The sequence below is a fragment of the Ctenopharyngodon idella genome, chromosome 9 (genome assembly GCF_019924925.1).
Source record: "Ctenopharyngodon idella isolate HZGC_01 chromosome 9, HZGC01, whole genome shotgun sequence".
In the NCBI taxonomy this organism is placed as follows: Eukaryota; Metazoa; Chordata; class Actinopteri; order Cypriniformes; family Xenocyprididae; genus Ctenopharyngodon; species Ctenopharyngodon idella.
This window is the reverse complement of record NC_067228.1, coordinates 4,662,132-4,674,900: the sequence shown is the minus strand read 5'-3', so window position 1 is coordinate 4,674,900 and position 12,769 is coordinate 4,662,132. Positions and strand designations below refer to the sequence as shown.

At 34.7% G+C, this 12,769-nt stretch overlaps 1 protein-coding gene across 1 annotated transcript in view; it reads right to left on the bottom strand.

Moving 5' to 3' along the window:
- col28a2a (collagen, type XXVIII, alpha 2a) overlaps positions 1-12,496 on the bottom strand; it is a 37,461-nt gene extending 24,965 nt beyond the window's left edge. The window contains exons 1-7 of the mRNA XM_051906663.1: positions 12,339-12,496; positions 10,736-10,891; positions 7,674-8,248; positions 4,599-4,619; positions 4,226-4,285; positions 930-983; positions 658-702 (exon numbers count right to left, since the gene is read on the bottom strand). Coding sequence (XP_051762623.1) covers positions 658-702; positions 930-983; positions 4,226-4,285; positions 4,599-4,619; positions 7,674-8,248; positions 10,736-10,880 — 900 coding nt within the window. The 5' untranslated portion in view covers positions 10,881-10,891; positions 12,339-12,496. The remainder of the gene's footprint in view (positions 1-657; positions 703-929; positions 984-4,225; positions 4,286-4,598; positions 4,620-7,673; positions 8,249-10,735; positions 10,892-12,338) is intronic.
- Positions 12,497-12,769: the final 273 nt, after the last annotated feature.

Below are 12,769 nucleotides of genomic sequence, written 5' to 3'. Positions count from 1 at the left end.
TACCCTATTTATTCACATCTTGCAAGTTGGTCGGTGATGTGATATCACACTAATATATTGTCTGGATATATTAAATTGTTAAAAATATATACAAATGCAATTCATACTTAAAATGTATTTTAATTAAGGCTTAAAGTAAAAAAAAAAATGTTTATAGGTTTGTGCAAAGGTCTGGAGATTGGGGAAAAAAACAATCTTGAAAAAAGTTGTTTGAAATAATATTTTATTAATGTTACAGTGAAAAAAAAAACTTATGTCTGCCAAATAAAAGTCAGTGTGATGCAATCAAAAATACAGGAAACCATTTAACTGTCACATGACAAGAAAACAAAAAACAAGAAATGACATCACAGAGAACCCCTATGTCCTTCATTGTCAATAAGTGTTTTTACATGATAATTAGTTCACATTTTCAAATAATAATTCCAATAATTTAAAAAAAAATATATTTTAACCTTTTTTTAACACTTCTTGCTTAGGTTGTGCACAATATAGTGTATTCAGTAATAATATTTGATACTTTGACATTAGAAGTTAGAAGTTTAGACACATTTTTTCATATTTTAAATACTTGTTTCATTTTACCCAAATAGGTTTTCAATCATCTAGCACAATACTTATAATGTGGATAGTTTGTCCCACCCATCAGCCACTCACCTCTGCACCCTCACGACCAGGAAGTCCACTCAAACCAGGATCACCCTAACAAGAGCACAAAAGTGTGTTTTTAGATACAGGGTTACAGAATACAGTCTGTCATTCTTGATTCCTGTACTGCTGAATCGGAGAAAGTGTGTGTATGAAATCTAAAAAGAAATATTAGGAGACAAATACACAGCTATATAAACTGCCATCAGCTTCCTCATCATATTTCCCATGTACATCAACAAAAGCAGGCACACGTCAGAGAGAGTGACAGAAATGCTGACCTTTTGACCTTTAGCCCCAGGGGTTCCGTCCTCACCTGGGCGACCCTTCTTTCCCTGCCGGGGAAATAGGAGAAAGTGAGCAGCAGTGTTCAAAAAAGTGAATGACCTCATATTTCTGATTCCTATAGGAGCTAACCAATCAAAATTTAGTCCTTGCACTTATAGCAGACACATAATTGTTTGGCAAGCAGCCTTAAGTTTTTTTCTATGTCAGTATAAGTTTCCATCTATCTATTTTTATCTGCATTGTGAGATATTGCATAAAAAAACACTGCCAAGATGTGCATACATTAAAAAAAAAAGTACATGGATACATTTTTTTATCCAGTAAGAAAACATTCTACGATGGAAACACATTTACCGACTAAATCCCTCGATGTGCAACAGAAAACCCAGGTGACTTTGCCCCAATAGTGATTATGATTGGTAAACTGGACTAACCAGTGGAGCAGTTTCATTGCACAGCATCTCAAGTGTTGGTTTGATCATATTGAAATGCCTGAGTCAAAGTCTGAAATCAAAATGATTTGGTTTAATTCCCTCCCAGAAGCGTCTCGCATGATTACGTTCCCAAACACCAGCATCTAAATGCAAGATAACGTGCTCTGAGACGCAAGTCATTTATGATTTAGGAAAAAAGAGCCACAGTGGCGACAATTTTGCGACAATTTCCCAGGAAGTGACGATTTTGTTCTCTTGAACATGTGGGATAGAAATGGTCCTTTATTCGTAAATGTTTTATACGATATTACAATTTTCCACAAGTTAAATTTCCAGCTTTGGATGGAAACATATCTATTGTTATATAATATTATAGTATTTATTAATATTTTGCTTTAATTTTTATATTTTAAGTTTTCATTTTCAATTTAAGTTTTAAAGACTTTATGTGCTTTTGTAATTTTGTAAGTTTCTATTTAGCTATAATTTATTTTAATTTTAGTTTTAGTCATTTCAGTACTTTAACTTATTTCAGTTAGATAACAAGGTAACATTTTTAATTTTTATTTTTTAAGTTTAAGTTTTGCATCTAATATTTATTTTTTAGTCTTATTTCAGCTTTATTTAAATTAATGAAAATGATTTTATATAGTTTATTTTAATTAACAATAACACTGGTTTATTTTTCTAGCCATCTGTTTATAATTGTTCCCAGAAGTTATCTAAATCTAACAAAACCTCCTATTAGCCATTTTAATATATTACTCAGTATATTACTAAATATGTCAATTAAAAAAATAAGATGTAAAATATAATGTGTCTAGTGAATTGCCTTCTGAACCATTTAATTTAGATGAATTGTTCAAATTAAAACGATTCATTAAAATGAATTGAAATGAATGAACTTGACAGTCTGGAGTTTGAGTTTATTATCAGTTCACTCGGCACCTGGTCAGCGATAACTGCTTCGGTCACAGCAAAAGTGCAGGCCAGAGGACGTTACACTAATGAGAGCAATTACTGAGGCCTGTAATTTACAGCCATGAGAATGTGTGGAATCCCTGAGAGGTAAAAGCACCTGGATAATGATGGTTAGTCGTCTGTCAGTCAATAACTGACTCTAACGTGATCCGCCCTTCTACACACTACAGGTTAGCTTTATAAGCCGTGGTAAAAGAGCAGTCAGTTTCATATCAAGTCAATCTGAACTTGTTCAATGCATCTATTTTATTTTGACCAAAATCACTTTGATACAGTATGAACTGTGTTCATACTAGAGATGCACCGATGTATCGGCTAACGATCGGTATCGGCCGATAACAGCTATTATTATCGCTATCGGCCATTGGCCGATTGTTAAAAAACAGCCGATGATCAGGGCCGATTATATCCTGTCAATCAAAAGGGTGCGGAAAGACGTTTTCAGACTGCAACCCATATATACTGTGTGTGAAGAAAATCACTCTTGTGTTGATTTTTAACCCATTAACAGTTTAAAAATAGTGACGTGCTCTTTTTGACCCTATGAATCACCCGTAGTTCAAGTCAGGGTTGCCAGATCAGCGTTTTTTTTCCTACATCAAATATTATTTGTAGCGCCTCCCATCCAATAATCGCAAAAAGATTTGTGCTTTATTACTTCTGATAAGAATAAAAGTTTCAGTTTTCAAATTCTGTCCATTTTATCACGAAATTCAAACAATAAATGCCGTTTTGACGCTCTTAAATGTGCGTGTCAGATCGCTGTAACGCCTCAGTTCAGGCGGCAGCGCGGAGCGCGAGTCTTTTCTTCCTCTTCAATACAAGTCATATCTCGAAAAACATGAATGAACATCAAAGGTATGTTGAAATATATTGTACAACTTACCAGAATGTATCATGTCTCATGTAATCACTTTATTTGTGTTTCAACCGCGGAAAGACGTCAATAAAACAGCTTGTGAACAATATGTCACATCATGTCACTTTTACCTCAGAAATGTTTTCCAATGTTCACAGTTCCTTAGCTATCTATATATAAAAAACACTAGAGAGGAGCTTATTTACTGTTAATTATATGTTTGTGCAAATTTGCCATGAAGACAAGTGCTTATGAAAACTACCTTATGTGATACTAAGTTTTATACATTTCAGTTTTTATTTGAGTGCAATTATTATATCTGAAAATAAACAGCAGCTGAATTTAATATCTCTGCTGTTAATTGTAAACTCTAATATTGTAGTGTACCAAATGAGAGGGTTCCCTGTATAGTTTGCAACATTATTTGGGAGAGATTTTTTTTTTCCTTAAGAAAAACCAAACTATCGGTATCGGCCGATAACATGCTGAATAATCGGCTATCGGTATCGGCAGAGAAATTTAGTATCGCTCAAAGTACTAACTTTGATGATTACTGACATGTGATTCTGCTATTTGTCACAAAAAAACTAAATAAAAAGGACAAAAAGTATATATGTTACTTTGACTATATTAACCCATCATTAGCAGGTGTGGCGAAATGTTAATTTTGGACCTTTAAGTGTTTGAAAGTCAAGGTTTTCAGTCATAACATGCAATTACATTCTCTTCACTTTCAACCGACTAAACATGAAAAAGACTTTTTTGAGGAATCTTATTTTGTGTTTTCCCTAAGGTAGTGCTGAGGGGTCCTGACAAAGATGATAATTATCCTGACTTTTACAAAGCAAAGCAGTTATCCAAAATGCCAGAATCGTGCCTGTCTCTTCCCACTGTTGACGTTCCTCAAAGGAATCCGTACCTCTTAGGAATAGAAAAAAAAGGAGAAAAATGTGCCTGTGGGCTTGTGTGGAAACACGGTCACACGTTGAAGGAAGTTTAAAGTGAAAATACTTACCGCTGGGCCACTGGGTCCTCTCTCGCCTTTCTCACAAACACACTTCTTGGATAGAGGACACTAAATATAGAGAAAAGAGTGTAAATGGAAAAGCAGGTTTTATTTGTTTGTGTTTCAGTAAGGCAGTGATGAGGATACTACTGTCTGAGTTTGAGTTTTTGACTGAATAAACAAATAAAAACACCATATAAAAGATACATACATGTATGTATATACACACACACACACACACACACACACACACACACACTGTATAAATGTATATAAACTTAAACATTTGACTAAATACATATATTTATCTGTACAGAGGCTCAAATTAAACTTTTAAGTAATTTTTTAATGGACTGCTTTATATTAAATATGATCTACTTACCCCATCATTTGCCAGCTGAGCCTGTGTAGAGGGAACAACAAGAAAATTAGATTCTGTCCAAACTATAACTGGTATATTAAAGCTGCAATTATAATTGTTGCTATTTGGCAAGGATTTATTGAGGTTTGGGTTAACTTTATGAACAGTTAACATCAGGCCATACATTCATATATCTCCCCAGAGCAATAAATGTGATTAAATGAAACACTATCATTTAACATGCTGAGTCCTGCTTTACACTGGAATTATATCAACATGTTTCTGCTCAAATTAGAAAAATGAAACCTGCTGTAAATGTTTATCAGTATAACAGCAGGAATGACAACAAAGATTTATGGGATATATAAACCCAGATGCATGTCAGAAAAGCCACAACGGGACGTGTTTACTCTAATTATAGTAAATGAAGTGAAGAAAGGCTAATTGTTAGGTGTCAGGGGTCCCGAAACACTAGACAAGCAGAACATAATTATTTTCTCTTCTGTACGTTCAAATACTTGTCAAGTACAGGGCCAAATGTGGTTAGCTGGTCTTATCTGGTTTAAACTTTTTTAACAGGTCTCCAAGCCTGACCAGCTGACCAGAGGAAACTAGCAGCCAGGTGACCAGCAAGACCAGCAAACCAGTTTAGGCTGGTTTATTTTTTTTAGCAGGATGACAGTCACAGAATTTCACAAGCACAACATATTACTGACACAAAAGACGTCAAACGTTGATGTAAAATAAATATCGATTTTCCAATTAAGCACAATATCAAAAATCCTGACATTAACGGTGCATTCACACAGGGCGTCAGCATTAACGCTTCTCTTTTACTTTGAATGGGTGATGTCACGCGTTGCCGAACTGAATTGTGGGTTCTGTTGCGTCGCTTCACTTGCATTGCTCACGGCAGAGGTTGAAAATTTCTCAACTTTTCTAGCTCCAACGCAGGCGTCAGCCAATCAGGTCGCCTAGCCAATTGCGTTCATGCAACACTTAGTCAAAAATTAATGATATATTTATTTATGTTTTGTCACAAAACGTATTGAATTTCCTTTGTTGTGTGACTGTGTTGAATTTCTTTGAATAGCAACTTGGTAAATTCCTCTTTCCAATCAAATAAAATACATTACTTTCAGGCATCTGCGCTAGGGTATTTGCATAAGGTGATCTGATTGGCTGACACCTGCTTTGGCCCCATGTGAATGCAGCGTCAACTTTTCAAGCGCCAACGCAGGTGTCAGCCAATCAGATCAAATCAGATGCAAATACCCTAGCTCAGACACTAGCCAATTGTGTTCATGCAATGCCAGACAGTAATGTGATTGGCTTTTATCACTACAACGGTCGCATCAGCACAAGCTTCAGACACTGATGCCGACGGCCCATGTGAATGCACCACTTTAATGCATTTAAAGCACTTTAATGCAGCATTTAATGCATTTTTGTGGCATTCAGTCATTTTCAGTGATTAAATATTATAATAATAACAACAACAATAACAAAAAAGCAAGTGATAAAGAAATATTAAACTAACAGAAACAGTGTACAATATTAGGCCTACAACTGGGCAATACAGAATTTAAGAACTGCTTCATGAGTGTGAATTTGAATTGAATTGGCCACATCCTACAGTAATTAAATTAGAATTTTGATTGGAGTAAACATGACCGACTAGTGAAGCCTCATTCACAAGAAAATGACACTTAAAGGGTTAGTTCACCCAAAAATATTTTTGATTAAATCCGATGGCTCAGTGAGGCCTGCATTCACAGCAATGACATTTCCTCTCTCAAGATCCATAAAGGTACTAAAAAAATATTTAAATCAGTTTATGCAAGTTCAGTGGTTCTACCTTAATATTATAAAGCGACGAGAATATTTTCGTGTGCCAAAAAAACAAAATAACGACTTTTCAAAAATATAGTGATGGGCCGATTTCAAAACACTGCTTCGGAGCTTTACGAATCGAATCAGTGACTCTGAGCACCAAAGTCACGTGATTTCAGCAGTTTAGCCGTTTGATAGGAGATCCGAGTCACTGATTCGATTCGTAAAGCTCTGAAGCAGTGTTTTGAAATCGGCCCATCACTATATTTTTGAAAAGTCGTTATTTTGTTTTTTTGGCGCACAAAAAGTATTCTTGTCGCTTTATAATATTAAGGTAGAACCACCAAACTCACATGAACTGTTTTAAATATGTTTAGTACCTTTATGGATCTTGAGAGAGGAAATATCATTGCTGTGAGGCCTCACTGAGCCATCGGACTTAATCAAAAATATCTTAATTTATGTTCCGAAGATGAATGAAGGTCTTACGGGTGTGGAACGACATGAGGGTGAGTAATAAATTACATTATTTTCATTTTTGGGTGAACTAACCCTTTAAACTGGTTCTTTTAAGTGAATCAAAAAACATACATCGCAATAAACAACGAGTCGGCCCTTTAAATGAATCGTTCTAAAAGATGAAGTTAGTGTTTGAATCAGTCTCATGGATCCACTGATTGAACTCACTGAATCCTTCAATACCAAGTTACAATCAATATGAAGTTAGTTAATAACAGGCTTATATTAATTATGGCTGTGTGAAAATATATGATATTTTATATTACATATTTTTGTAATGTACCAATGGACAATTAAAACTAAAATATGCACAAATTATTCAGAATCAAATCAAAATTAGAATCAAAATGAGAGCTTGTGGAATTGATAGTGAATCAAATCAGGAAATTTGAATAGTTCCCCAACCATGTAAAAAGAGTTCAATAGGTAGGAAAAGTGTTTGGAGCTTATGACTTTATTTTACCCTTGAACAAGCCCAGACAGAGTCTGCAGACTTTTTGCATTTCCTGCATTCATTTTAGGGGAAAATCTGTGGAATTCTGTAGAATGGATTTAAACACGGCAAAAAGTATTCAACAAAGCTCAAAGTACTCTTACTGGTAGCTGAAAGCATAATCAAATTAGCCAGAATAATAACTACACAAATACTCAAGTTGCAGGAATGAGTAGAATTTGACCAGATCTGCGGGAATGACGTGACATACTGCGTGAGGACAGAATGAGTGATTGTGACAGCATACTTACAATCTGAATAATGACTTTTTCCATGACATTGGAGTCCTGCAGATTGTACAGGAATTTGGAGGCCGGCGTACTTGCCAGCAGTCTCAGGTTTGCTGTGTTGGCTGGCTCATTGGCAGTACGAGTGATGCCAATTGTGAACACCTTCACACCCTGGTTCTTTGCATCAGCCATAGCAGAGAAGATATCAGGGTTTCTGGGATGAAAGAACCCATCGGTCAGCAGCAGGGCAATCTTGATGCTTTCTGGGCTCGATTCTTCCACGAATATCTTGGTCATGTTGGTGATGGCGTAGGTGGTGAAAGTGCCGTGGCCGATGTAGGCCATCGGTGCGATGCTGCTCTTGAAGTGCTCCGAGCCTCTCCACTGTTTGAGGGTCTGCTCGATTATGACATGGCTGCTGTACTGAAGCAGGGCCGCTCTCCAGCTGAGTTTGCGGCCTGTATCTAAACGGATGCTCTGGAGGCCTTCTATAATGTCCATAGTGAACTTTTTCTCTTGCTGATGGTTGTCCTTGGCCGTCTCAGAGCTGTCCAGCAGGAAGGCCAACTCCAGACTGCAGTCCTCATCCAGGATGGCTGACGTCACAGCAAAGGGAAAGAGCGAGTGTTAAGGAAAGATTCAACTAACAGAAATACTCTACAGTTGGAAAAATTCCATTTATTTGATTGGAAAGAGAAATTTACCGAGTTGCAATTCAAAGAAATTCAACACAGTCACACAACAAAGGAAATTCATTAGTCCACCATACATTTTGTGACAAAACATAAGTATATCATTCATTTTTGACTAATTATGCCTATTTATTCCCAGATATGTTGAACATGATTTATCATATTTCTGTGTACTAACTTTAATAGTCATCATCAATTAACACAGCTATTGGCCATACAAATTTTAGCCATATACTGAAGCAAAACAAAACATTTAACACTTTGTTTTCAGATAATTTTTTATAAAACAAAGTAACAAAATTTGAATATATATATATATATATATATATATATATACACACACACACACACACACACTTTTTTATATTCAATATTTTTCAATATTTGAATATTTTTTTCTATTTAAATTTTGTTTATATTTATTGGTATGGCAAAAATCGGTTTCAACGTTTTTTTTTTTTTTCATTTTTTTTTTTTTTTCATTTTATGTAAATTAGAGCATTGTTGATTAATTAATTTTCATTTTTTGGAAATACTTTTGTTGTGCGTATGATAACATGCATAATGAATAAAGAATTTTGTATGTATTAAAAAGTACTGACAGCAAAAAAATATAAATAAATAAATAATCAAAAATAATTAAAAAGTCTAACAGCAGCAATATGTATTTCATTCAGTTTTTTTTTTGTATACTTTAATTCCATTCAAATTTCAATTCTGCATCCTATATGCTACCTCAATTCAAAATCAGGAATTAAACTGGAATTTAAACAGCAAATTTAATTCTGAATAGTGCTCAACCCTGCAATCTTCTGGCTATTTTGCACAGATGATATTTTTACAATTTCATCTACACTTTTTTTTTGAAGTTACATAATTATTTCAGAACTAACACTGCTGCCTTGTGTCATTACATTGTTAAATATTATCAGTATTGTCCTAAAAACACCACTAATCCTCTAAGTCTTCTAATAATCCTATTTGGACTCAATAAGCAATGCAATCTGTCATCTGATCGTGCTTTCAGCACAGCAGCTCATCAGTCTTCATGTCACCGGTGACAAGACATGGCCTACCAGCTCTTGTGCAGATATGAATAATAAATCATGTTCATGTTAGGAAACTGTGAAGAATAGTGCCTCAGGCCTCCAAAATCACTACGACCAGACATCCTCTAAGAAAGATGGTCTTTAGATATGCTGCTATAGTATGTCTAGTATGTCTTAACATGACATTGCATGTTTTAAGGCATAAAACTAGTTGACTGCATGAGATGCACTGACGGTGACCTATGAGTTCATAGCGCATAGCCTAGCTAGTAAGAAGATCACACTACATTTAGGGTCGTTAGCCTATACCAACATGTTTTGGGTTGGGTATATAAAGAAATAATATAAACACGTTAATGCCATAAAGCATAACAAACATTCCCCAATAACGCTTGTTTACATGGAGCATAGGCTACAGTACATTTTTGACACTTGCAATTGTAATGCAACAAGGAATGTAACGTTATCTGTAATAGCCTATGCTATTTCCAAAAAGAGCTATTTTTGCAGGAAATAAAAGAGCCCGCACGGCGACAGGAAATAAACAATAATGAACACTTGTGTCTACCTTACAGACACCAGTAGGTGGCGGCAAGTCACCGTCTTAATGAGTGAGTCATTGAATCATTCATTCAAATCAATTCGTTCAGAAACGTTGATTCTTTCAGGAAAGAAACGGATCTGATGTGGCTTTGTTTGGAATTATTTTCGTTGAAGGAGCAAAAACAGACAATAGGCTATGAGTCTAAAATGTAAGTTACTTACTTAATATTAACTTCTTGTTATTTAACTGTTCTTAAATATCAATATCACATTTGCTTTATGTTTTTCGAGGGAAAACAGCACTCTTGCTCGTGTGATAGCTTACTGATAACTAGTCTATGTTTTTAGAAAGTAAACTATGTAAGATTAAAACGGTTTAATAAGAAAAAAGATTTGTAGCTATACTTACAATTTACAGTTTACAATTACAATTTTACTTACAATTTGCATATTTACGGTGTCAGTGAAACCCGGGGTTAAAATGGGGATATCCCAGGGTAAAGTGCAGTGTCAAAAGCCCTAAAAGTGACATATTTCCCAGTGAATTAAGATTATTCAATGAGTAAACATGCAGGGCGGAACTTGATTTTATCATGAAAGTTGAGCGAAGGTGTTTTAAAATCAAAAACCCTACAATAGACAATATATTAATTTCTTTTATCCTCCAAAAATAGCTGTAGATGAGAGTATGCATGCTAAAAATTTTTATTTTTTTAAAAAATGCTCATGGATCTGGTCAGACACATAAAATAATGAGCATGCGTACTGTCACACAATACACCAACACAGACAACCTCACCTTGACCATCATGTTTTTGCAGTTTGGCTGCCATCTGTCCGCCGGTCTTGACTCTAGTTGGCCCGGTTCTTTCCTCATAGAAGTCCTGAGCCCAAACACTCAGCAAACCAAAACACAACAGGGACCAGCTCAATGTGTGACCCATGACTGCCACTCCTGCAAAAATAATAATATATGTGTATATAAACTTGTCCAAAACATATCCAAATCACATTTTATCATAAATCAAAACACAGAAATAAGACATTATAGTTTGCATGAAGAGAATGCAGCATTAAATATTACTGCATTGTGATATTATTTTGAGGACAGTTTTCACTTTCCACCTGAATTTCTTATTACCACAATGCATTTATATATATATATATATATTGTACATTATGGCAATGGTGTACATTACAAACCATGCTGGGTAGTAACTAATTACATGTAATCTGGATTACATAATTAGATTCCAAAAAGTAAGTAGTTGTAATTAGATTATATTATGATTTAAAATACTCGTAATCAGACTAGTTATACAGTACTTCTTTATTGATTACATGTTATTCTCACATAATTTATTGATACTCCCTACTACTTTTTCTTTTAATTTTTCCTTTCCTTAAAAGTCTTTATATACGCTCAGAAGTTCTTTCAGGTTTGTGGAATTGCACACACAGACCCGCACAGCATTCGATTTACAGAAATCATTTCACTTTTAAGAACTGTTTTCTCAACATTGCATATCTAATCAACTCCCAATGAGTCATTTAATCATGTATTACTATCTTTGGAAGGCTGCTTTTCATTCAATTAAAGCGTTCAACATTAAAATGTTCAAATTCATGTAATTTCATATTTACATGCAATGCAGGGATTCCCCAACTTTTTTGTCAGCTGAACCTCTTTGACCTAATGTATTTACTTAAAGTAAAATTAAGTCAACAATAAATAACATTAAGGTTACGGTTGTCTGATATCGTTTAATGGTCACTCATAAACTCAGGAACCCCAGGCTGGGAAACCCTGACATAATGTTTAATGCACTTCATATTGTTGATAACAAAGAATGGAATATATTTTCTTTCTCTTTGTATTTTTATATCAATATGGTACAAGATTATCCTATTCAAATCAATGTTAAAAATGAGTTAGGTCAAAAGTAATCAAAAAGTAGTCCGATTATATTACCTGAAATATGTAATGTAATGGATTACATACTAACAACAATTTTTGTCATGTAATTTGGAATCAGTAACTGACTACAATAGTAAGATTACAAAGTACAGGATTAACAGATCATGGTCTTTATAGTCTTTATTGCACTGCCTTATTTTACAGTGATTGATTTTTTTTTTTTTCTTTCACCTAATATATTAAAAAAAACCTTAGAATAATGCAAATTACAAAAAATACCTAATTTTCTTTATGCAAAATACCTTTTCTTATATTCTCTGTATATACTCATTAATATATTTCTTCTCAAACATAAACCACAAACAATTTTCTAAGGGCAAATTAAATTCACACTGATATTATCTGCTTGGCATGTACTATACAGTATTACCTTCCAGAGAGACTTTGTGTTGAAACATTTAATGAATATATGGCAGTGACTCACCTTTGGCAGCAAAGCCTCTTGCCACAAGCAAGCAGCCCAGGTGTGCAGCTCAGCGTTCCTCGGGTGACGTGTGTCTGTGTGAGCGAGTGAAGAAGACTCTGAAGTGAAGTGCAGTTCTGCCTGAGTGAACAGAAGTAGACGGCTTCCTCGGGATGCGTCTGGGACTTTCACTCCCACTTTTAAGGGGAGGAGGGCCCACCAAACTCTTAAGTAGTATTGCATCTCTCTCCCTAGATTGAGCTTATAAGCGTGCTACAATAAGTAGATGCACCTCATGCATCTTTTCCAATTATTTATTTAAAAAAAAAAAAATATATATATATATATATATATATATATATTCAGATCATTAAAGGCAGAATTGATTGAAAAATTCCGTCATTATTTACTCATCCAAACCCATATGCAGTTTTTTTCCATGAACCACAAAA